General features: G+C 42.2%; 1 protein-coding gene across 2 annotated transcripts in view; it reads left to right on the forward strand.

The window, feature by feature from the left end:
- Positions 1-15297, forward strand: part of LOC138966849 (uncharacterized) — a 47090-nt gene extending 31793 nt beyond the window's left edge. Inside the window, exons 4-7 of one of the 2 annotated variants that reach the window (XM_070339208.1) lie at positions 9448-9646; positions 10764-10986; positions 11994-12064; positions 12641-15297. In XM_070339208.1, the coding sequence (XP_070195309.1) occupies positions 9448-9646; positions 10764-10986; positions 11994-12064; positions 12641-12963 (816 nt within the window). In that variant the 3' untranslated portion in view covers positions 12964-15297. The remainder of the gene's footprint in view (positions 1-9447; positions 9647-10763; positions 10987-11993; positions 12065-12640) is intronic. The other variant, XM_070339207.1, reaches the window with a different exon arrangement.
- Positions 15298-27500: the final 12203 nt, after the last annotated feature.

Genomic DNA, 27500 nt, shown 5'->3' on the forward strand with positions numbered 1-27500 from the left:
TCGTTTTTTTTTATTTCGCTTTGAATTCCTGTGACAACCCTCTTTGACTACAACTGGATAAAAAGATTGTGTGTAACTGATTAACTACCATTAGAGATCCCTGCTTCAGAAAGCAACATGCTAAGACATTGGTGTGTCGCCGTTGTGTTGTGTGTGGTTGGTGGCATGACATGGACAGGTGAACGAGGATGGGAGCGGCACCCAAGTGAGTTACATTTTTAACGTCTGTCTGTCTTTTTTTTCAATATTTTGTAAGAATGATTTCCTTTTTCGCTACCACTGATTACTTAAGTGATCAACTATTGGCTTCGATATTTAGTTGATCGACTGGCTGTTTGTTTGTTGTAGCCTTTATAAAAATGAATACATTAAATCACCCATCTCACTCTCACTCTCTCTCTCTCTCTCTCTCTCTCTCTCTCTCTCTCTCTCTCTCTCTCTCTCTCTCTCTCTCTCTCTCTCTCTCTCTCTCTCTCTCTCTCTCTCTCTCTCTCTCTCTCTCTCTCTCTCTCTCTCTGATGGTGGTGGTGAGAATGGTGACGGTGGTGACGAGGTGGCGGATGCGTCAAATTTAAATGGCACTGATCGACCTGATGACGTTGAATTTTTTTTTAATTCATTATCTTTTCTTCATTGGAATGTTTGCGGTATCTTGTCAAAATTAGACGATCCCGAGTTTGTTGATTTTCTTTCTTCTTATGACTTTGTCTGTCTAGTAGAGACGTTTGTTCTAACCTTCGAGTCATGTCTTTTTAATGACCATACGGTTTTCGTCAAGCCAGCAGTCAAATTGACGCGGCAGGGAAGATGTTCGGGTGGGGTGATATGTCTAATACGGAATAATATTATCCCTCACGTTACACAGTTGGAAAGTGATAGCCACTACTTCCTTTCGTTTGTTCTGCATAAAGAGTACTTTAGGTTCACTAAGGACATTTTGCTTCTCTGTGCATACATTCCACCTGAACATTCACCGTATTATACTGCTTTTGATTTTGAAAATGGAATAAATATTTTAGAATCATGCTTGGCGGATAGTCTTTTGTCTTTGGATGATGTAGATGTAATCGTATGTGGTGACCTGAATTCTAGGACCTCGGATATTACACCTGATTATGTTGACGAAAATGATTTATATGTACATGCTAGTAAAGTTGATTTGTTTGAGACAAAAAGGTCTTCCGAAGATAAAATCTTGAACAATTACGGGAAAAAATTGCTTTGTATGTGTACTGGTTTCGGATTGTGTATTCTAAATGGAATGTGTCAAGGTGACCTTCGTGGACGATACACATTTATTTCTGACAGTGGAAACAGTGTGAATGACTACTTTTTGATGTCTGTAAATCTATTTGAATCAGCTGCGGATAAATGCAAGTTGAATGTTTTAGAGCGTATTGAATCAGACCATATGCCGGTGGAGTTGGCTTTGAATGTTAAAAGATGTATGCCGAATGCCATTATGAATGAAGCTGGTTGTGAGGTTGACGAATTTGTTGTCAAATATTGTTGGAAGACTGAATGTGCGGCTGCCTTCTCCTCTTTAATGAACTCAGGTGATGTACAGTACGAACTTGTCAATGCTGCTGCCTTAATTGAGACAGATGTTAACGCCGCACTGAACAAGTTTAATGATGTTATAAAACAGCAAGCTGAATGCATGAAGAAAAGAATTTCAATGGGTGGTAAGTCGTTACAGAGAGAATGGTTTGACCACGAATGTCAAACAGCAAGAAGTCATGTCCGTAAGATGTTACATAAATGTAGAAAATCAAAAGATGTTATTGATAAAAATATATATTGCATTGCTAGGCGTGAATATAAATACCTGATTGTTAGGAAAAAGAAAAGCTACAACGCTGGTCTAATCGCTGACTTGAGCAACTCAGTAAAATCGCAGAAACTATTTTGGGAAACTATGAAGAAACTTTCACGGAGGAAAACGCAGCCGCGTCATAACATTACTTTAGATGATTGGTTCCAACATTTTAAGAATGTATTAGAGAAGGACACACATGTAGCTATAGTGGACGTCGTTGATGGTGCTGTGGATGAAAATGCTGATGTTAATGATGAAGGAAATGATGAGGATGTTGTTGAACATGTATTAGATAGACCGATTTCGAAAGAAGAGGTCACTCTTGCAATTAGAAAGCTGAAGAACGGAAAGTCTGCTGGTCCAGATGGGCTGATTGGTGAGTTGTTCAAGCATTCGGGTGAGGCTGTGGTGATGTTTTTGGTAAGGTTGTTTAATGTCTTGTTTGATAGTGGTTTTTACCCGGACAACTGGAAGGAATCAATAATCTTGCCTCTGTTTAAGAAAGGTCAGATAAATGACACCAATAACTACAGGGGAATATCACTGTGTGATGTCAGCAGTAAATTATATAGCTCCATAATTAATAACAGATTGCAGGAATGGATTAGCATAAAGTTAATGATATTACTGGTGAACATCAAGCTGGATTTAAAAAAGATCATTCAACAGTTGACCATATCTTTACACTCCTGGCGGCCATTCAGAAACAGTTTACAAATAACAGAAAATTGTATGTAGCATTTGTTGATTTTGAGAAGGCATTCGATTCGATTTCTAGGAAACTTCTGTGGCCTGTACTTATGAAAAACGGTATTAGAGGAAAATTGCATCGTTGTGTGAAAAGCATGTATTTGGATGTGAAAGCTAAAATAAGATGTGGCGCTAAATTTACTGATGTAATAAATTGTACATATGGGGTAAAACAAGGTGATGTATGTAGCCCTGTGTTGTTTTCGTTATTCATTAATGAATTAGCTTTGGAAGTAATGGAAAATGGAAAACATGGTGTGACATTTGATTTTGTTGAATTTTTCATATTGCTTTTTGCTGATGACATTGTATTGCTCTCCACAACTGTTGTTGGCCTGCAAAGACAGCTGAATAATTTGTACAATGCAGCTTCTCGATTGGAGTTGAAAGTTAATATGAACAAAACTAATATTATTGTTTTCCGTAAAGGAGGATATTTAGCTAGTTGTGAAAAATGGAATTATGGTGCAGATAGAGTTGTTGTTGTTAACGCTTATAAGTATCTAGGAATATTTTTTTCCACGAGACTCAGTTTTAATGTTTCGTGTCAAGATTTGGTGAGTAGGGGTAAACGGGCAGTGTTTGGTATACTTCGTGTGTTGCACAAGTTAGAGAGTAGTTCTTACAAATTGTTTACGAAATTGTTTGATTCTCAAGTTCAACCGATTGTGCAATATGGTGCTGAGATTTGGGCTTTCCAAAAAGGTACGGAAATAGAAAAACTGCACTTATTCGCCATAAAACGATTCCTACATGTAGACATGAGAACACCAAACGACCTTGTGTATGGTGAATTGGGAAGATTCCCAATATATCTAAACTCATATGTAAAGTGCATTACATATTGGCTAAAATTAACAAAAATGGACAATTCTAAGATTCCATGTAAAGCATACAAAGTTCTCTATAATTTAGATTGTAATGGCAAAATTACATGGGCGACGGATGTTCGAAAGTGTTTGTTCTCTCATGGGTTTGCAGATGTATGGTACAACCAAGGGGTGGACAGTATTGGTGGATTTTTGAAATGTTTTAGACAGATTGATAGATTGCAGATGGCAAGACTGGAACGGCCATATGCAAAGCAGTGATCGATTTTCTACATACAGATTGTTTAAGACCGGAAGCAGTACTGAAGTGTATATAGATATGGAAATGAACAGCTATGTGAAAAGTGCATTAACTAAATTTAGGTTCGGTGTTTCGGATCTCGCTGTACACAGATGTAGGTATAGTGTACGGAGTGAGGAAGATTTGTTGTGTCGTCTGTGTAAATTGGCTGAAGAAAATGAAATACACTTTATGTTTTGCTGTCCTGCACTACGTGACCTAAGAGTATTATTGATAAAGCCAAAATATTATAATCATCCATGTATGTACCGATATACTTTGCTTATGTCTACTGGAAATGTCAGTCAAATATCCAAATTAGCACAATACATTTATCAGGGAATGAAAAGATTAATCACTGTGACATGATTTATGTACACATGTATTACTGTTTGATGTGTACAAATTTGGGTCATTTATGAAACACAATGTTTTACTATGATTATGTTGTATATGGGCGCATACCCTTCAGAAGGGGCTCTGGCCTAAAACTGAATAAACTTTCGTATTCGTATTCTCTCTCTCTCTCTCTCTCTCTCTCTCTCTCTCTCTCTCTCTCTCTCTCTCTCTCTCTCTCTCTCTCTCTCTCTCTCTCTCTCTCTCTTAATTGTCAAGCCAGGAAGTTATTTTTTACTGCTCATATTCAGTCTCTTATTGATTACGTATCCACTCTATGGGACTCAGCAAGTGATAATTCCCTAAAGCTACTCAGCAGATTACACAAAAGAGCGCTAAAAGTAGTATTACATCAACATAGGGGTCCTACCTCTAAAGTCAAGAATGAATTATAACAAAGGAATAATGATGCATAAAATTATGACAGAAAATGCACCCGAAACCATTTGTTCTTTTCTCTTTTTTTCACGTTTGGCAGCGTTCACTCTAAATTTGCCGCCTAAAACGGACTCGTTTCTGTCCACAGCCAAAGCTTTTATCAAACAAAAATTGCTATATGTGACAGCTAAGACCGCATTTGTTACATTTTAGCAGTGCTGACCCATAATTTCTACTGCAAACAAAAAATAATAGCAAAATCTCAAAGTATGTGCGAGTCCCCTAATATGGACCACCTTCAACAAATCGAAGAAAATAAAAGCTAAAGGCTATTTTCATTAATTCATTAAGAAGCTTGCTGGTAATAACCTATAACTAGCCCTCGAGATTTAAAAAAAATGCAACGAAAAGTCTTTTTTTCGTGGAAGTTGATAATTTCACTTATTTTCACTCTGTTTTTGATAAGCTTCTTTAGTTTCCTGGTGTGCTTCAAATAATGCTCTCATCAACCCGAAACAGATAAATCTAGAGCATATTTTAATTAGGCTGACTTGTACACTAAGTTGTATCATGTTATTTTGAAATATAGGGGGCTTTTTACAGTGATTCGTGAAGACCGCTTCACTGGTCCATATTAGGCGCCCAGGCTACAAGGGTAAATTTCACAACGGGGTATAAATCCAGTACGTATACAAAGAAAAACGGTTGATTGATTGTTGAAAAGGGTGCGGGGGTAGGGGGTGGTGTTGAGAGGTAGGGAATGAGAGGAGTAAAGAGCAAAAGGAACCGAATGGATGCAATGCATGGTACTTCCTCGTTGCACAAGTACGGAGCACATGCGCTTACATAGAACTTTTTGCATTTTTCAGAACTCAGATTAGGAAAAGTTGTGAGTGTTTTTAGTGTGTATTACATGTATATCCACAAAAAGTATCCATATGAAGTCGTAGTGATACACTTTTTTGTGTGCACACTCAGTAGGCTACCTCTTTGCTCTTCAACTATCACGGTTAGGGAAATCAGCAAATTCACTGTCCGAGAGCCACATTTTCATCATCGGAAGGAACTGTCTCTTTCTTTATATCTAGCTGTCTGTCTGTCTGTCTATCTATCTACCTATCTATCTATCTATATATATATCTATCTATCTGTCTGTCTGTCTGTCTGTCTGTCTGTCTGTCTGTCTGTCTGTCTGTCTGTCCGTCTGTCTGTCGTTCATTCGGTCCGTCAGTCTGTCGGTCGGTCAGTCGGTCTGTCTGTCTGCCTGTCGTTCGTTCGGTCCGTCAGTCTGTCGGTCGGTCAGTCGGTCAGTCGGTCGGTGTTTCTGCCTGTCTGTCCGTCTGTCCGTCTGTATGTCTGTCTGTCTGTCTGTCTGTCTGTCTGTCTGTCTGTCTGTCTGTCTATCGATCTATCTATCTATCTTGTCTTATCTATCAATCTATCACCCATTTATCTTTCTATATATCTATCTATCTTGTCTTGCCTTGTCTTGTCTTGTCTTGTCTTGTCTTGTCTTGTCTTGTCTAGTCTGTCTGTCTGTCTATCTGTCTGTCTGTCTATCATGATCTATCTATCTATCTATTTTTTAGGGAAAAGAAACAAATAGATAAGCAAAGAAAGAAATAAACTATCAAAAAACCGGGATTCAAGCTCCTGTTGTGCGGATACCAGGAAAGAGGAAGACGTGGGCTGTGCAGGTTTGTTTGCTCGTTGGACCAAAATGTGATAACAACCTTTTTCAAACGGATACTGCATAAATTGACACTAAGCGGTATGTGCTTGTCACGTGACATAAATGACCTGTCAGAATGGAATCTGCCAACTGCTCCACGAAAACTAAACAATCAAAGCAGAGTATGTTCCTGACTTCGCTTTGAAATCCTGTGTCAACCCTCTTTGCCTACAACTGAAGTAAAAGACTGTGTGTGACTGATTAACTACCATTAGCAGGGCCGGACCAAATGAGTTGTAAGGGGGGGGTTCCTCCTTTTTTTGGGGGGGGCAAATCAGCGAAGTGGCGAAGGGGGTCCGGGGGCATGCTCCCCCGGAAAATGTTTGAAAAACGGTTAAAATCTGTGCAATCTGGTGCATTCTGGGCCTTGTTTTGAGAGTTAAGAGCAGCATTGTTTTGGTGCTAAAACTAGTAAAAGTCAAAGCAAGGTACATGCTTTTTCCAGGGGTGGGGTTCCGGAACCCCTGGAACCCCCCCCCCCCCCCCTGGGTCCGCCCCTGAAATTAGAGATCACCGCTTCAGGAAGCAACATGGTACGACATTGGTCTGTCGCTGTCGTGTTGTGTGTGGTCGGTGGCATGACATGGACATATGTACGAGGATGGGAGCAGCACCCAAGTGAGTTGCATTTTCAACGTTCCTGTCTTTTTTCAATATTTTGTAAGAATGATTCCCTTTTCCCTACCGAGTCAATTCGACATTTCTGAAATTACACTGAGTGACTCAAGCATCTAGTCCTACTTTCCTGTGATTCACTGTTCCGTTTGTATCATGTTGCAGTATCGTGTGATTTTGAAAACGGTCAGTGTGGATGGAAGAACAGCGAAAACACTACGCTTCACTGGACACTAGATGATGTGCATATCCCTTATAGTGAGTACATTGTGTATCTAACACTGACAAATGGGTACATTCTTTTGTTTAAAACGGCTTCTTGTGCAAGCATATTTTTGATCTGTCCAGAATGTTGCCTGACATAAGTCCATCCTTCCGCAGTGACACACACAAACAAACTACAGCCTGGCCCCTCCCTGTGCAGAGTGGGAATTCCCGTTCTGAATTAATTTTCTAAATGACACCTATGTCAATCTGCGAAATGTATTCACTCTCAACAAAATTCCACTTTGCGGAGACAGCAACTCGGCTGTTGGTTTGTGTTATGTAGGCCTATCCACTTGGAAGGATGCTGTTATTCCATGTAAAGCCTGGACAGATCTGTAGCGGTTTACATGATGGGTTGAGCGTGAAGGAATGTACCTTTAACCGTTGGACTTCCCATGTTTTAACATTTAGCACAAACCGTCTTTATGAAATTACACTTCCTGAATATCAGCCAGAAACAGGCATACATGCAGTCAGACAGACTGGATTGGTCACTGACTGACTGACTGACTGATTGACTGACTGACTGACAGACTGACTGAAAAAGGGGTATATATCAGCCTGACAGCCTGTGTTGCATGACATATTGCCGGTAGTTCCGGTATGTTCTGACATTTCGAGAGAATTCTGTGTGCTAGCAAAACCTAATTTGACAATCAGAACAACTATTCAGTGAGGACAACAACAAAATGTCTGACTTTACTTAAGATTTTGAATGTCGTTTGGCGTGGCCAGCCGGTAAAACGACTTAACTTATTTCAAGTCGCCGAGATTAATGATGAATCCATTCACTATCCTCCGCTTCCACCTGTATGTAAAACAGGTGATCACTACATGGCGCTGGACATGGACAGCGCACAAGTCAACGACACGGGTCTTTTGTTCAGTCCAATGCTGCACGGCTCGGTCAACCAGACGTGCAAGCTGAGTTTTACCCGCCACATCAAGAACGATAAGCGTGCCTGTCAGCTATCAGTCTTTCTGGTGACGGAGACCAACTGGACCTTGCTGTGGAGGACTGTGGATGTGACTGGAAATTTTTTTTATAGGCTTGAACTCTGAGACGTCGCCAGGTCTACAAAGGCCTTGTACAGAGCCGAGTTTTCAGGTAGTTATCATTTGTGTTTTCTTCGTTATTATTTGTTGCGACATGGTTGACTGGTTCTGCGTTTTAATGTCCCTTCAACTTCTGCTTCGACCTATTTGGCTATGCGGGACCGATTCAAGTGTGTTTCCTTTCTCCGTGTGCATGGTGTTCTCCGTGTTTGAAGCTATTTCATGTAGGTCTGTCACAATGAAAACGAAGAAAGTTCCATAAAAAAGCTCATATCTTTTTACAACCGTTACTTCAAATGTTGTTAAAAAAAATTGATTTTCATCAATCTTTTCGGGGGAGCGGGGCGGAAGGGGAGGGGGGGTACGTCCCGGAATCTGTATCGAGAAAGCTTATGTAGCTTTGATAGATTTTTGAAGTTACTTAATAATTGTAATTCAAGGAAGTAAATGCGTCTGAAGCAGAATTACATTCTATATCAGATCTTCTTCCAAGAAAGGTCTGAAACAGACATCAATTTCAGAGCAAACTTTCGATCTGTTTCCCTTTTATTGAAAACAAATTAAGCAGAACGACTTAACACATGTATCTGTAGGTCACATGCAAGAGGAAACAAATCATGTCACGTACGTGTATATCCTACACACGCGAGAAAGACCACAATTATAATGTTGTATTACGTCACACCATTCTCTTGGTGGCACAATCCGAATCATCCTTCATCATTCTATCACCCTGAAGAAGCCCCCCGTGAGGGCGAAAATTTGGATCATCATCAATAAACATATTCCATATTCATCACAAAAACTTTTGAGGAGATTGTTTTTAAATATTTGCCTATATATATATATATATATATATATATGTGTGTGTGTGTGTGTGTGTGTGTGTATCGTGTAAAACAAGAACAAGAGGTCAAACGATATCGCGATTGATTTAAAATGACGGAGACGAATTTAAGTTTGAGGTAGATGGTACGGAAGTATTAATAGGATAAACAGAATAGTACAAGGCTTCCTGCACAGTTTACACTCGTTGCTTCTTCACATGTTTTTTGTTTTTTGTTAATGAACGACACACTTAATAAATTTGTTATTTAAATCGTGTAAACTGAGAAGCCAACAGTATTCTCCATGTATCTGCAAAGATATCGTAGTATGAGACATTGCATATCTGATTCTAATTTGTTTGTTTGTTTGTTAGTTGTTTTGGGTATTGTTGCAAGCAGTGTCAAGATATCTAGTCTCAGCATTTGGTAAGAGAAAGCTCCGATCAAATCAGTTCCAGCGAAAAACAAATAATCTGTTCCTATTTCCTGTTGCACAGATAGTGTTTGAAGGAAGGAAGATAACGAGCGAGTCCTGTGGAGGCACGGTTGACGTCGATAACATTGTCTTTGAGTTCAGCCAGCCAGACATTTCTCCCCCTTCCCCAACACCAACAACGACATCCGTTCCAGCAACTGAGCTATCGACCGACAACACGCACGTGGACATCGATACCCAACCCAGCGAACATAGCACAGGTAGATGCCGTTTCAAGTAATTTTAAGACATGGTGTTTGATTTTTGTTCTTGTTTTTATTCTTCTGTCGATTCCTTATTTGATATGCCATCTTGATTTACTGCGTCAATCTGCGAGATCAATCAACAACAAAAACTTCCAAATCTACATCGTAGGCAAGCATGCAGGCTGTTGGACTTGTGTGTGTCCAAGCGTCAGGATACTCCCACCCCGTGTCAAAGCCTGGACAGACATAATCTGTGACGGTTTACGTGATCGTTGTCACAGGAAGGGATTTGACTTTGAAGCCTTACATTACAACTGAGTACGACGATCTGATGTGATGCAGCTGTACCGCTTTACCAGGTAATAATTACGGGGAAAACTTGAAAAAGAGGTCTGATTAAGGTCCTCTTGTGAATTCCATGAAGGCTGTGATTTGCCTTTTCTGTACACATGGCTCTCAATAAATGTTAGCGTTGATTTTAAGAACTGCATTAATTGTTTCTCGCAAATCTATTCAGCTTTCGATATCGAAGATGAAGAAGAAGAAAGCAATTCAAGGTAAATGGCATGGACTGCGCCAACCCCATGTCGAAAAGAAACTTATTCGTTACATTCTTTATTTGGTGTTTAACGTCGTTTTCAACCACGAAGGTTATATTGCGACGGGGAAAGGGGGGAGATAGGATAGAGCCACTTGTCAATTGTTTCTTGTTCACAAAAGCACTAATCAAAACTTTGCTCCAGGGGCTTGCAACGTAGTACAATATATTACCTTACTGGGAGAATGCAAGTTTCCAGTACAAAGGACTTAACATTTCTTACATACTGCTTGACTAAAATCATTACAAAGATTGACTATATTCTATACAAGAAACACTTAACAAGGGTAAAAGGAGAAACAGAATCCGTTAGTCGCCTCTTACGACATGCTGGGGAGCATCGGGTAAATTCTTCCCCCTAACCCGCGGGGGGTAAATTCGTTACATAAAGCACAGTCCGTATGGGTGTATTGTACAGAATGTGAGCGTTTTTATCATGTGCATCGTAATAGCTTTCATATCAAAAATGTTACCCCACATTGAAAAACAAAACAAAACACGGAATAATAAAGACTGAACATTTCTGTTCAACAGCACCCGATAATTTCCAAACCAACAATCCCACGGAGGCATATTCTGCGAAGGACAGCGACTCTGGTGTCTCGTCTGCGGTAATTGCCGCTGTAGTCGCCATTATCCTCGCTGTCGTCATCATCATTTGTCTCATCCTCATCGTGTTCTTCTTGAGAAGACGAGCTCAGAAACAGGGCAAGACAGATCACTGGACCTTGCATCTATTCAGGACACAAAAGACACCGTGAGTATGAGACCTAAGACGCAAGACATGACAACTTTATTATCTCAACTGAGACATTTTGCATGTGGTGCAATGCAGACACAATTATTAGAAGCAACAGACATTTTATTAGTGATCGTACAAGCCCTTTTTCAAACCATTAGTCAGCTCTTGACAAAGAAAACAAGTATAAAAACTGGGCCTTACACATCGTGATTACAGGACATTTCTCAGGAAGACACATCACAAAATATATATTTATATATGGATGACCGGTTACCAATTTTATTTCCGGTATATTTGAATATTTACCAGTGAAAAAAGACATTTCCGGGTAACCTGACCCCCGGTTGTTCACATGAAAAGTTGAAAGAGCACACAATCCAGTCACACCAAATGTTTTCAAAAGCACACATAATCTTGCGTTGTATCATGGAGAGATCAGTTGATCCGATTCATCTCCTGATAAGCTTTATTTGTAAAGTCGCATCCATCCGTTTCCTTTTTAGTTGGATGAGTCAGCCAGTAAATTAAGTTCATATCAATTAATCAAACTTCCTCGTTATCTCTGTCCTTCTCTCTGTCTCTGTCTCTCTCTCTCTCTCTCTCTCTCTCTCTCTCTCTGTCTCTCTCCCTCTCTGTTTTTCTGTCAGTCTGTCTGTCTGTCTGTCCGTCCGTCCGTCCGTCCGTCCGTCCGTCCGCCTCTCTCTCTCTCTCTCTCTCTCTCTCTCTCTCTCTCTCTCTCTCTCTCTCTCTCTGCCTCTGGCTACCGACAAACAAATGCAAATTTCGACTCCCAATTTTGTTGCCTATTGTGTCTTTCCTGGAATTAGCAAAGATGGAAAATATGTCTTCCAGTAGCTCTGCAGTCTGTGCTGAATACCCTGACAACAAAGTGTCAACTTTCGTCATGGGACTCTCGCTCTGCTCCCCCCCCCCCCCCCTATCTCTCTCTATCTCTCTTTTTCTCTCTCTCCACGCTTTCGAACTTCTCATGCTGTGTACACCATAATGAGTGGTACTTTCAGGTCACGACCTCACAGAGCATCCGCTGTTTTCACCAACAGCCAAGACGTTCCTTACAGCGGCCAGGGGCAAGGTAGGCCCATGTTCCTTTATAGATTGATCGCTCCATAGTAGGATACATTAAAAACGTTATTCTCTACGGAATCATAATGACAAACACAAACGGGGTGTTCAAATTGCAAACAACTAATATCATACATTGTATCAAATTGACTATCACATAAGACTTGAAACAGTGTCAGCTCATTAGTTAATGATATTTTTGGGAGACATGCTTCAAAATTGGAGCTAGAAATGACTGTTCAGACTTAACGCTTATCCACTACAGAACTCTCTTAAAACAACCATGAAGTATTTTCTTTGTCCAACTTAAAAAAGAGAAAACAAGGCATATAATTCACAACCTTGAAAACCGACTGATTTCCAGCATTAGAACCTTATCATTTGACTTAGTTTGCAATATTGCATTGGTGTTTGGAACAAAATAGCACTTCAACATGCAGATAACGTCCCTTTAACAGCTACGCATATCGTTAGAAATTACCATAGGCAATCAGTTATCTAAACAGAACAAGACAAGCGGCTTACGCTTATGCTAAATGAGCACGTTGCACATGACATACAACCAAACTTTGCTTGCCTCTTTCAGCAAACCCTGAATCAGCTGATCAAGCCAGGATCCAAAGTGGAGGTGACAGGGCTTCAGTTCATCTGTACAGCATAGCAGAAGACCATTGCTACAGCACACTAGACTACCCTCGAGATGAACATCGCTACAGTGCAGTAGACAACCATCACTACGGCACACTAGACGACCATCGAGATGAACATCGCTACAGTACCCTAGACGGCCATCGCAACAGCACACCAGACGATGATAACTACATCACACCAGTAGACGACGTGAATGATGGCTACGAAATCCCATCACCTGCACACCACCGACAGACAAGACGGAGCCTGCACCAGTAACCACGATTACTACAACGCCTAGTTATGACGGCTTACTAGTGCCAAAACCTAGGGTTACAATTTTCACGTGAAAATTAGTAATTAACAGTGTTAATTACTAATTTTCATTTTTGCCTCGTTTTCGGTCACAGTAGTCGGACTTTAAGAGTCCGCACTGAGAGGCTTCAACGTCCGGCAAACATCACTCTCACACTATTTCTGAAATATCTTATAAAAGGAGGCCTTATCGACCAAGTTATCCGACGGGAAGATGCATATCACAGTTTTCTGCAATAGCGCTTTCCGGAAGCCTGTCTTACACTGTGCCGAATATCCTTACGAATATGAAAATGTTGTATTCGGCCAAAAAAGAGACGAATGGACAGGAAAAAACAGAGAAAAATCGAAGGCTTACGAATCCTTGCGAATGTCATACGAATGGTTGCGACTGCTTGCGAATGTCTACCGATCATTGCGATTGTATACAAATCCATATACGGATCTATTACGAACGTTGCGAATGGCCTTGCGAGTGTTGCGAGTGCTTGCAAACATTTTACGAATAAAACGAGTATGCAATTCGCATTGTTCGTAATGTTGCTCTTACACTTTGGCGAATTGCCCTTGCGAATAGAATTCGCCAATAACTCGTAATGATCGGGACATGGTCGCAAGACATTCGCAAATGTTCTTAACCATTCGCCACCATTCGTCTCTGTTTGCGAACATTAGCAACATGCTCCTAATATTCGCAAGGAAGTCATATTCTGAATGTTTCGCAACGTACTCGTAAGTATTCGCAAACCATTCGTAATCATCGTAAAGGTATGCGTAGCGCTCGCAAGCATTCGTTAGGATTTTATTCGTGCACATTTTGCCAACATCTTGCGAATGGTTGCGAATTCATTACGAATTTCTCAGGAATGTTTTGACCATTTCTTCCCAATTCATAAGAATGTTGCGAAAGCCTTACGAATGCTTGCGAGTGACTGCAACTGCTTGCGAATGTTTTAAAAACAGTAAGAATATATTGCAAACGTCTTGCAACTAAACGGCGATTTTGATGCGTATGTATTCTCAATGATCGGAACACATTCGCAAGCATTCGCAACTATTTGTAAGACATTCGCAAGGATTGGTAAGGCTTCCAATTTTCTATATTATTCATGTCCATGTGTCTATTTTATTGCCGAATACAACATGTTCATATTCGCAAGGATATTCGGCACAATGTAAAGACAGGCATAACGAATGGTTGCGAATGGCTTGCTAGCGCCACGAATACATTCCGATGCCGATTACAAATGTCTTGCGAGTACTAACGAGTACGTTGCGAACAAAATAGCAATATGACTTCCTTGCGAATATTAGGAGCACGTTGCTATGTTCAAAACAAGAGACGAATTGTAAGGAATAGTTAAGAACATTTACGAAAGTCTTGCGACCATGTCCCGATCATTGTGAATTATTGGAAAATGCTATTTGCAAGGGCAATTCGGCACAGTGTGAGAGTAGCTTTAACGTTGTTTTGGGTATCTTAAAAAAGAATAATCGACCCCGAAAACTTTCGAATCGAAGCTGTTCGTTGTAGACGGACTTTTGATCGGCCGTGTGGTCTCACACCGTTTCACAGATATCTTTCAATATAATTCCTTATTCGACAATGACGGCTTACTAGCGCCAAAACTAAGAATTAGTAATTAACCCGTGAAAGTTACTAATTTTCACGAGAACATTACAATTATGACGTGAAAATTACTAATTTTCACGTGTTAATGACTAATTTTCACGTGCTAATAACTATTTTTCAAGTGTTAATGTCTAATTTTCAGTTTTGGCTCGCTTCCTGACGGCTTACTAGCGCCAAAACTAAAAATTAGTAATTTTCACGCGTTAATTACTAATTTTCATGTGCCTCGTGACTGTGGGGGCTCAATGCGCATGCGCGATTGTTACACCGGCCAGAGCGAAACATCCTTCGATTGGAAACTTTTCTGGTCCATAGTTCTTTAATCCGATGCAAATTAACAATAAGAGCTGAGCGCATGTGTAGATAACCGTGACATACAACTGTCTGTCCGACTTGAAACATTGTTTTACGATCGATATAACATAGCAATTATTTTACAAGCAACAGATGTGCTGATTTGTGTGCGAGATAAGAATGGTTTGACACATGATATGTTTAAGTATCTTACCCATTTAATCTTGATTGGAAAAATGTGTATAAGTAAATTTAGATATGGGACACCCCTTGAAATATTATTTATTTTTCAAAGGGATTTAACCCTCAGGGGACTGGTATAAAACAAGTGTAAGTTTAAATTGAGTGTTTGAAATAATAATATTTAGAGACTGTTATTTACGGATAGAAATGTATAATAAGGAATAAATTTATGTTATGATTATCTTTATTTATTTACTTAAACATATTAGTTTACTGAAAAAGAAAAAAAAGAAGAAGAAAAGAAAGAAAAAAAAAAGAAAAAAAAAAAAAAAAAAAAACTGTCTGTCCGACAACTTGTTGAATAACGAATTCTATCGAAAGATATTTGTGAAAGTGTGTGAGTCGATCGAAGAGATCCGTCTGCTGGTGGTCGGACCTTTAGCACATGTCCGGCCGGTGTCACGATTTCATCTTTCGCCTGTGTACATATTTCCCCCTCGACATATACTCAAGACTGAAATGTTGTTTTGTGGTAAAATTAAGAAGTGAAATTATTTATGGACGAAAAGCATGTCAGTTTCTTGCATGTAAAGAAAATTGGTGGTAAAATTTAATAAATTTCACCCCCAAAATCGAATTCTTCTAAAACGTGTACTGAGTGGTTACGTCCCTTGAGTAAGAAGGAAAACATTTTAAGATGAATAAAATTTCTAAGTTAAATAAAAAAAATTGGTTGGACAAATTTGGTCCCATGAATGTAATTAAGGTACACAAGGTCGCTTATCAGTACTATCGAAGGGTGTTTTTTTGTTCAGTGTAGAGTTTATACTAGATCAACGAGGCCGAGAAGCGAAATATCAACACGGCGAAAGATGAAAACGTCACAGGGGCCGCGATTTTTCCTCTCTCGGTTCGAACATTTTCGGATCGATTGTCCTTCACTAATACACTACAAAGCAAATTTATGAGTGTGGTAGTGGAAACAAATATGAGGTACGGCTGTCTGCCCGACAACTTGTCGAATAAGGAATTATATTGAAAGATATCTGTGAAAGTGTGAGACCACAGCCGATCAAAAGTCCGTCTGCTACGAACAGCTTCGATTCGAAAGTTTTCGGGGTCGATTATTCTTTTCTAAGATACCCAAAACAACGTTAAGGAAAGCGCTATTGCAGAAAACTGTGACATGCATCTTCCCGTCGGATAACTTGCTCGATAAGGCCTTCTATTAAAAGATATTTCAGAAATAGTGTGAGAGTGATGTTTGCCGGACGTTGAAGCCTCTCAGTGCGGACTCTTAAAGTCCGACTACTGTGACCGAAAACGAGGCAAAAATGAAAATTAGTAATTAACACTGTTAATTTCTAATTTTTACGTGAAAATGGTAACCCTAGGTTTTGGCACTAGTAAGCCGTCATACGTAAATGCATGCCTCAGATGACATGATTTGTGATGTGACTCAAGAGAACAACACTGGCAGTAAAGACTGGAGATATGGTGTTGGATTCATTCATGAACTCACATTTTTCTTGATTCTTCAGTTGGCTACGTAAATTAAGCAGTGGCTGAACAATTAAACTTGAAGATTTCGTACTTTTGTTAGTGTTAATGTTGTATTTTGTTTAATATTTTATTGTGTTTGAGCATGATCATTGGTTTATTTAAACACAACATATCAGAACCCAACACACCACAACAACCCCAACGCAAGGATAAGCAACAAATCACAACACAACACAACACAACGCAACGCAACGCAACGCAACGCAACGCAACAACACAACTGACACAACACAACACAACACAACAGACCATACCACACCGCACCGCACCACAACAAAACACAACACACCTGACCACACACACACGCAACACTACACAACACAAAACACCACACCACACCTCACCACACCACGCACATATACACACACATACACACACCACACCACTACACACACACACACACACACACACACACACACACACACACACACACACACACACACACACACACACACACACACACACACACACACACACACTCAGATGAATGCTGTTACTGCAATGAACGTTGTATTGCTGTCGTTGGAAAGTTGACACGAGATGATGAACAAATCACAGACACGGAGGTAAAGGAAACAGAGAGAATTGAAACGGCACCCTTACATGTTATCTGGCACAAACATCTAGGGGTATACAAGCGTTGCTGACAGTGGGTGTACATGCTCTTTCTAGTGTACAAAAGGGGGTACGTCTCGAAGGGTGCATAAAAATGCTCTTCGGGTGTCACTAAAGAGAGTTTAAGGTTTATAGGAAGGTTGTCACAGGCGATGGGGACTTGGGTCTATCAATCAGACCCCGGGCAATACATCAGCCGTTTGGATGTTATTAAACTGTTCCACCCCTATCAACTATTGAGGATCTCGGAACACTGGCAAGAAGAAGGTGGTCCCATCTTTTTTAAAGTTAATTTAAGGACATATCGCCCCAATTTTTCTTGGGGAGTAGCGTGCGGTCACCTTAGAGTGGTACGTGCATCATTGCCTGCCCGTGGTGTTTACATCATGGCACCAATTGTAAACACGGGCACTCGAGGGTTGATGCTACACATGGCAACATGTTAAGGAAAAGCTCCGAGTAACCCGTTACCAGAGTTCAGATGATGCTGTCCGAGAGTTAGCCAGGGTCATTGAGGGTATCGGCAAAAACACTCGCGCCGCCGTGTTTGGTAGGTATTTATACAGATCGTCAAAATATGTCGCAGCTCTGGAAGGACCATTTGAGAAAATTGCTTGATCAAATTAACGCTGAGCTCTGCAATAATCTGAGATTCTAAGGACTTGCAGAACAACCTGCGTATCTATTGATCTATCTTTTGGAAAAGGAACAAATAAACAAGTCGCTTAAGGCGAAATTACAACATTTAGTCAATATGTCTAACTCACAGAATGAAAATGAACGCACTGCATGTTTTCTCCAAGACATAACCGCTTCGTCAATCTCCGCGGCACTTTTTCCGTGCAACACGAAGTGAAATTGACAATCCATAATAGCGCAATAGCGTATTGCGGTAAGCAGGAAAGCGCGCTTTTCTGTATTCTTTTTAACTTTCTGAGCTTGTTTTGAATACAACATATTATATCTATATGTTTTTGGAATCAGGAAATGATAAAGAATAAAATGAAATCATTTTTGGATCGATTTCTTAAAGGCACCCGTTTAATGAACCAAAAGAAGAGATGGTTCTACCAAAAAAATAGATGCTTTCACCAAAAGAAAAGATGGCTTGAGTGACAAAGAATTAAAGTACCAAAACAAAATTTGATCCGCCAAAAGAATTGCTGTCTGAACAAAAAATAAAATAAACTGGCAAAAGCAAATATACTCAGGCAAAAGAAAATATAATCAGGCAACAAATTGACTACTTCAGGCAAAAGAAAATATAGTTCAACAAAAAAAATGGATAGTCATTCTCCAACACAGTGAAACACTTTGAGAGAAAGGCTGGAAATGTCAAGATTTCTCGGAGTTGTTGAGAATGACATTGCAAAGAACTGGTCTATGGAACGAGCACCAAATGTAACCGCAGAGCACACCGAGATTGCCGAAGCACCACATCGCACACTGAAAATGTGGACAACAGCGTTTCAGTGGGCAACGTCACCAGCTGAGTCGCTGAAGACTGGGAACACGATCTTCGTGGGATCTTCAACCCTGAAAAAGGAGCTCAAGACTGCCATCCGAGAGACCGAAGAAAAGGTTGAATCATCGTCCTGGGCTGACTTCGAGGAGTATGCCACATGTCGGAGTGGAAGATTACGATCAACGAAAACAATCAGTTTTTCTGCAACTGTCCGGAGTTCCTCAAGTGCTACGTGTGTCATCATTCCATGGGCATGGAGATTCGTCTGGAGGTGACCAACCCCCCTGCCCAGGCCAAGACCATCCCAATCGGCCAGAAGCGAAAGCGCGGGCGCCCAAAGCTGTCGAGACCAGCGCTTATCAGGCAGTGAACACACTGATCTTGACTGCTCTGTACACTGATTTTATCATTTTCATTTAACTTTCTTTGGACGTACAATTATGATTATGTTGATATGGAGTGACACTATTTTGTCTCTGAAAGTACACTAAACTTTATATTTTTTGCTGACAGTAGCTATTTTGTTGTTGAAATAATTCGTTTTTTTTGTTGAGAATTCTTTTGCAGGTCTCATTTCTTTTTTTGGTAGAATCAATCAGTTTTTTGCTAGAAGCATCTATTTTGTGGGTGGAAACATCCGATTTTTTGTTGGAATATCTTTTGCTAACTAAGCAATTCTTTTGGTGAAGGCATCTATTCTTTTGGTGATTTAATTTATTGCCTTTCTTAAATTTCAATCGTTGTGCAAATTAACCTATTTTCGTTAATTGTGATCACATTTTAACAGTAAGGATGACATATGTATATATTTTTAGATTTAGAATTTGATAGAGAATACGATGCAATGAATTTATATGAAGTCTTATATCGCGCGTGTATCTCCAGACTCGGACTCAAGGCGCAGGGATCTATTTATGCCGTGTGAGATGGAATTTTTTACACAATACATCACGCATTCACATCGACCAGCAGATCGCAGGCATTTCGGCGCATATCCTACTTTTCACGGCCTATTATTCCAAGTCACACGGGTATTTTGGTGGACATTTTTTATCTATGCCTATACAATTTTGCCAGGAAAGACCCTGTTGTCAATCGTGGGATCTTTAACGTGCACACCCCAATGTAGTGTACACGAAGGGACCTCGGTTTTTCGTCTCATCCGAAAGACTAGCACTTGAACCCACCACCTAGGTTAGGAAAGGGGGGAAAAAATTGCTAACGCCCTGACCCAGGGTCGAACTCGCAACCTCTCGCTTCCGAGCGCAAGTGCGTTACCACTCGGCCACCCAGTCCTTTTTTTTCAAATTTTCAAATATGTTTGCGAAAATTTGATGTTAATGACAACTTTAATGAGCAAACTAATCAAATAATTTTTAAGCCTCCAAGCTGATATTCAATACCAAAGTCCGGCCTTTGTCGAACATTACTTGACCAAAATGTCAACTAAATTGGTTTGAAAATGAGAGCGTGACAGTGCTGCCTCAACTTTCATAAAAAGCCGGATATGGCGTCATCAAAGGCATTTATCCAAAAACCGAAAACAATGTTAGGGGGATAAGAACTCTCATGTAAAGTTCATGAAGATCGGTTTAGTAGTTTTCTATGAATCGCTCCACACACACACACACACACACACACACACACACACACACATACACACACATCAGTACTGACACACACACACACACGTACACACCAACACACACACACGTACACACACACATACGCCACACCCTCATCTCGATTCCCAGTCAATGTTAAAACATTTAGTCATAACTTGACCAAATGTAAAAAGCAAAGAAATACATTCACTTATGGAGAAAAAAATATGTGATTCAAGCTCCTGTTGCACGGTGTTAGGAAACGCTACCGTTGCTGAGCTTTGGTTCAGTTTTGTGTGTTGCATGTAGTTGACTTATTTGTACTTTGTGGGAAAGTACCGATATTATATTTTGTAAACACAATATTTATGCTTGGACGAGAATGCAGGTGAACTTTCTAGTCCTGTCAAAACAAGTTGTTTACCATGCTGTTTTAGTCGTGAGTTCGTGGCGTTCGTTCGGATTAAGTGTGTCGGCGCTTTTGATGTACGTCATAAGAGAATGTCGCTAGTTTAGTCCATGCACGGCTCGTATAATGTAGTTGTATCGTGTTCGGTCTGGAATATTCTCGAGATTGAGTATTTACTATATATGCCAGCGCGATTTGAATGTTAAAAAAGCTTCTATTTGAGTTCTGCTAGATGTGCAGTTGTATGTATGTAATGCTAAATAAATCCTCGAACTCAATTTGACGAGTTGTTTTCTGCTGCTGCGAAGACGGGCGACGTAGAATAAAAGAACACAACTATACGACGTTTGAGAACTTGTGGCAATCTCAAGTGTCGTGTAACAATTGGGGGCCAAGCCAAGGATCTACGTTTAACGCCAAGGGTTTTCCAGTAACAAGGACCAGTGTCAAGACAGTCACAGGAGGTAGCCATCAATCGGGTGTATCCTGAGGGATCAGTATTGAGACTACGGAACCGTGGATTCGGTGTGACTGGTGAAGAGTTTGGTAATCGCCGCAGCTCGGTACGGTGAGCGACGCCGGAGTGTATCGGGATTACAGAGGTTAGCTGCCGTTTGGACGAGACGGACTTCGTCGCGGAGCTAGTGCATTAATACTACGAAATACGACTGAGGTACGTCGTGTACGTATCGTGAGCAGAGTGCGCCGTCACGTTAGACGAGGAGGGTGGCAACCTGCGTCTACGAAGGTGAACAGCGACGAGAGAAGCATCGGAGGTGCGGTAGAGACTGTGTTCTTTTAGAAGACTACATTCGTCTACGTTCGGGGCTGTGAAAGAATACAGACGAACGCACCGGAAAAGACCAAAATGGCTGAGTTCTGGGAAAAAGGAGTTGAACTGGGACTAAAAGGCAAGCAGTTGACGGAGTTCGTCGAGTCCCAGACACGACTGCTGGCGCAGCGTGAAGAAAGACAAGCGCAGCGTGAAGAAAGACAAGCGCAGCGTGAAGAAAAAGAAAGAGAAAGAGAAGCACAGCGTGAAGAAAGGCAAATTGAGCTGAAACGCTTAGAGCTCCAAATAGAAATGGAGACGAAACGTTTAGAGCTTCAGACAGAAATGGTGCGTGTTCAAAATGAGCACGAGGCACCACGCCAAAGAGATAACCAGCAGCAAATGTTACACAGGGCACCGAAACTTCCAGCATTCACTGACGGGAAGGACCAGATCGACTGCTACCTTGCAAGATTCGAGAGGTTCGCTGAGAGTGCTAGATGGCAGCGCGACGACTGGGCGATTCAACTCAGCGCACATTTGACTGGGGCAGCACTTGAGGTCTACACTAGACTCTCAAACGATGACGCCAGAGACTATGATGTACTGAAGGAAGCTCTGTTGCGTTGCTACAACTTCACTGAAAGGGGCTACCGTCAACGCTTCCGCGAATGCCAGCCATTGTCTGGAGAGACACCGAGCCAGTTTGTGGAGCGCCTGTCGTCATACCTGCAGAAGTGGGTGGAGTTATCAGGTGAAGAGCAGTCATACGAGAGTCTGCGGGACTTGATCGTGAAGGAGCAGTTCCTTAATGCCTGCCCGAAGGACCTGGCGACCCGCTTGGAAGAGCAAAAACTGCGGGGTTTGAAGGACATTACTGATGCTGCTGAGCGTTATCTCATTGCTCATGGAAGGACCCTGGGGACGTCAAAGTCATCGAAACCTTTCCAGAAGAGCGGGAACCAGGGAAACCAACCTGCCAAGGGACAAACTGAGTCCGCACCATCATCCAATGAAGGGCAGAACATAACGTGTTTCCATTGCAATGCCAAGGGTCACCGAGTCGCCAACTGTCCCCAAAAGAAAAATAACGGACATGACAATGACAAAGCGCAAGAACATCGACGGAGATATTACGACAACAAGAGGCAAACGAGTGGCTCGAACCAACAAGTATGTGCGAGCAGCGTCATACTCCCAAGGGCTGCCGAGCAAGTGGATACACCATCGGACGTGGAAGAATGTATATCTGATGGCCAGCTTCTACTCGCCAATGGCAGGTCAATCTCTGTCGTCGCCAGCGCAGCTGTGTCAGTGTCGAACATGCCCGTGTCGAAGGGATTTGTTGAGAAGCAGGAAGTGACTGTTCTCAGAGATTCGGGCTGCAATGGAGTCATTGTCAAAGAGGATCTGGTGCCAACAGAGAAGTTCACTGGTGACTTCAAGTGGACGCTCATGGCTGACAGCAAATGCGTGAAGGCACCAGTGGTAAAAATCCAGATCGATACTCCATACTTCACCGGAGAAGTTGAGGCCGTCTGCCTGAAGAAGCCCTTGTACGATCTACTAATTGGGAACATTGGGGGTGCGAGACGTCCTGATGACCCTGATGTCGAATGGAGAATGGGCGCAGCTCAGCCTGCTGTTGAGGAGGAAGACCCACTGCCATTCGCGAATGAAGATATCAGCGAACTGTTACGAGATGACAGAGCAACTGTGCATCGCCGCGACCAGCCGCAGGTTGTAAGCGCTGTGACGACCAGAGCCCAGGCGAAGAAGGACAAAACAACTACGCCACTCAGGGTCACCAACAGTTCTGCAACTGCTGTCGTGGACAGGGATCGGCTGATTCAGCTACAGGAAGCTGATTCGACCTTAACAAAGTACAGGAGTCGTCCTGTCAAGGAGATGACTAAGGGCGAAGGCACTGTGCAATTTGAAGTGAAGGCCAAGATTCTGTACAGAGTGTTCCAGCACGCGAGAGTCAACGGTGGGAAGCCATTACGTCAAGTTCTGGTGCCTCAACCACTTAGGCGCCAGGTGATGGAGGTGGCCCACGACTCTATTATGGGAGGTCACCTGGGTGTCAAGAAGACATCAGACAGAATCCAGGCTGCGTTTTACTGGCCAGGACTGCATGCAGATGTGACTCGATTCTGCCGATCGTGCGATATTTGCCAGAAAACCATACCTCGAGGAAGGGTCCCGAAAGTGCCGTTGCAGAAGATGCCTTTGATCGACCGACCTTTCAAGAGGGTGGCCATTGACCTCATCGGCGAGATAAAACCGCCAAGTGAAGCGGGTCATCGTTGGGTACTGACCCTGGTAGACTATGCAACCAGGTACCCAGAAGCTGTGCCTCTGAAGAAAATTGACACCGAGACTGTTGCCGAGGCACTTGTGGACATTTTCAGCAGAATTGGGGTTCCTGAAGAGATCCTCACAGACCTGGGGACACAGTTTGTCTCTGAATGCATGGAAGAGGTCAACAGGCTGCTGAGCATTCGTCACTTGACTACGACAGCCTATCACCCAATGTGCAATGGGCTGGTCGAAAAATTCAATGCGACGCTGAAGTCCACGCTTAAGAAACTATGCAGTAAGCAGCCAAGACAGTGGCATCGCTACATCAATGCCTTGCTATTTGCATACAGGGAGGTGCCACAAGAGTCCACTGGATTCTCCCCGTTCGAGCTGATGTACGGGCGGACCGTGAGAGGCCCGATGCAGATACTAAAGGAATTGTGGACGAAAGATGTGGACACACCTGAAGTGAAGAACAGTTACCAGTACGTGTTCGAGTTGCGAGAGAAACTGGAGGAGACTCTCGAGATTGCGAGAGAAAACTTGAGAAAGTCTCAGGATAGCGGAAAGCACTACTACGACCGCAAAGCCGTAAACAGGAAGTTTACACCAGGTAACAAAGTGCTGATACTGCTTCCCACTGATCACAACAAACTACTGATGCAGTGGAAAGGCCCATACGAGGTTGAGGCCGTGGTAGGGATCAACGACTACAAGGTGAATGTCGGCAAGAAGTCCAAGATCTACCACGCTAACCTCCTGAAACTGTATGTGGAGAGACCTCCGGAAGCAGTACAGGTCGCAGCAAGTGTGGAAGAACCAGCCGAACTAGACGAGTTCGACGGCGAGGAACTACTGGAGTTGGGAGACCTCCACAAGAAAGAGGGAGTGGATGACGTCAAGTTAGGACCTGACCTGACAGAAGATCAGCAGAAGGAGCTGCATGATTTTATGGGCGACTTCACCCATAGGTTCTCTGATGTTCCAGGCTCTACGTCCTTGGTCGAACATGAAGTCCACCTCACATCTGACGTTCCTGTTCGCTCAAAACCATACCCTATCCCGTTTCAGGCTCGGGAATCCTTGAAGAAGGACATCGACAGCATGTTGAAGATGGGGGTCATCCGTGAGTCATCATCCCCTTACTCATCTCCCGTTGTTGTTGTCAAGAAGAAAGACGGTACAAACAGGGTATGCATTGACTTCAGGAAAGTGAATAAGATCACCGTGTTTGACCCTGAACCAATGCCGACGGCGGCTGATCTGTTCCGACGGTTGACTGGCAGTAAGATCTTCTCAAAGATCGATCTCAGCAAGGGATATTGGCAGATTCCTGTGCGCGAAGAGGACATACCAAAGACCGCCTTTGCAACTCCAGACGGAACGTATGAGTGCCTGCGGATGCCTTTTGGCATGGTGAACAGTGGTGCTACCCTGAAGAGGGGAATGCGAAAAATGCTCAAAGGAATGAAGAATGTTGTGTACTACTGGGATGATCTGCTAGTCCACACGGAGACCCTTGAGGAGCATCTGGAGACTTTGAGGGAATTGTTTTCCCGCCTGACAAAAGCCAATCTGACCGTGAGACCCAGCAAGTGCATTTTGGGGACCGACAACGTTGACTTCATAGGGCATTCACTGAAGGAAGGTCAAAAGGGGCTTTTGTTGGAAAACGTCACCAAGATCCTCAATGCGCCACGTCCTGAAACCAAGAAGCAGGTGCGATCCTTCCTTGGATTGGCTGGGTACTACAGAGAGTTCATTCCAAACTTCGCCGCCATAACGGCGCCTTTGTCGGACATGACCCGAAAAGGATGCCCCAACCGAATACTCTGGGGACCAGCTCAGGAGAAGGCATACCAGACCGTGCGCGACCTGATGTCACGAGACCCGGTGCTACGCCTTCCTGATACTGCCAAAGAGTTCATCTTGCGTACAGACGCATCGGACGAAGGGATCGGCGCCATGCTGATGCAAGAGCATGGAGGTAAACTGTTTCCGGTCAGCTATGCCAGCAAGAAGCTGTCAGGAGCCGAGAAGAACTACTCGACCATGGAGAAAGAGTGTTTAGCCATCGTGTGGGGAATCAAGAAATTTGAACTCTACCTCCAAGGGGTGAAATTCGTGCTTCAGACTGATCACAAACCCCTCACCTACCTGAACTCTGCGAAGTTTGTGAATAATCGTATCATGAGGTGGGTGATGTACTTGCAGAACTTTGATATGCGAGTGGAATCGATCAAGGGTTCAGACAATGTTGGAGCAGATTTTCTCAGCCGAGTATGTGATTAAAACTGTGTTCATTCTCCAACAGACTAATGTATCTGGATTTCAATCTGTTATGTATACATAATATGTGTACAGGTAGCGTTTCAATGATTGAAAGAAATTAGGTAAATTTCTTCTGGTGTTGGGGGTAATGTTAGGAAACGCTACCGTTGCTGAGCTTTGGTTCAGTTTTGTGTGTTGCATGTAGTTGACTTATTTGTACTTTGTGGGAAAGTACCGATATTATATTTTGTAAACACAATATTTATGCTTGGACGAGAATGCAGGTGAACTTTCTAGTCCTGTCAAAACAAGTTGTTTACCATGCTGTTTTAGTCGTGAGTTCGTGGCGTTCGTTCGGATTAAGTGTGTCGGCGCTTTTGATGTACGTCATAAGAGAATGTCGCTAGTTTAGTCCATGCACGGCTCGTATAATGTAGTTGTATCGTGTTCGGTCTGGAATATTCTCGAGATTGAGTATTTACAATATATGCCAGCGCGATTTGAATGTTAAAAAAGCTTCTATTTGAGTTCTGCTAGATGTGCAGTTGTATGTATGTAATGCTAAATAAATCCTCGAACTCAATTTGACGAGTTGTTTTCTGCTGCTGCGAAGACGGGCGACGTAGAATAAAAGAACACAACTATACGACGTTTGAGAACTTGTGGCAATCTCAAGTGTCGTGTAACACACGGAGACCAGGAAAATTGAGACCCGGACCAAGAAAAGACAGTCACGTGATAACATTCATCTTTAAACGGATAATGCTGCGTTAAGATTCATGCTCAGCGGGATGTGCTTGTCACATGACATGAATGATCAGATTCTGTCTGCATGGATGTGTGCCAACAGTTCCCTTTAAACTTCACAATCGAAACAGTATGGCGAGTATTTTCCTGATTTTGTTTAAAATTCCTGTGTGAACCCCCTTTGACAACACCTGAAAAAAACCAAGTGTTCAATGTGTGTAATTGACCAACTACCATCACCGGACATCGTTTCATGAACCAACATGCTAAGACATTGGTGTGTCGTTGTTGTGTTGTGTGTGGTTGGTGGCGTGTCATGGTCAGATGTACGAGGATGGGAGCGGCACCAAAGTGAGTTGCATTTTTAACGTCTGCCTGTCTTTTTTCCAATATTTTGTAAGATTGATTCCCATTTTCCCTAACGAGCCAATTTAACGTTTTGAAATTGCACTTTAAACGTCTGCCTGTCTTTTTTAGAATATTTCCCTTTTCCCTACTGAATTGCACAACCGTTTGTTTCGCTGTTTAGTTGATTGTCCGTTTGTTTCTTGGGATGTCTATAAAATGACATCACCCACCCACCCCCCCCCCCCCCCCCCGTCTCTCTCTCTCAAACACACACACACACACGTACGCACGCA

The sequence above is a fragment of the Littorina saxatilis genome, linkage group LG5 (genome assembly GCF_037325665.1).
Source record: "Littorina saxatilis isolate snail1 linkage group LG5, US_GU_Lsax_2.0, whole genome shotgun sequence".
In the NCBI taxonomy this organism is placed as follows: domain Eukaryota; kingdom Metazoa; phylum Mollusca; class Gastropoda; order Littorinimorpha; family Littorinidae; genus Littorina; species Littorina saxatilis.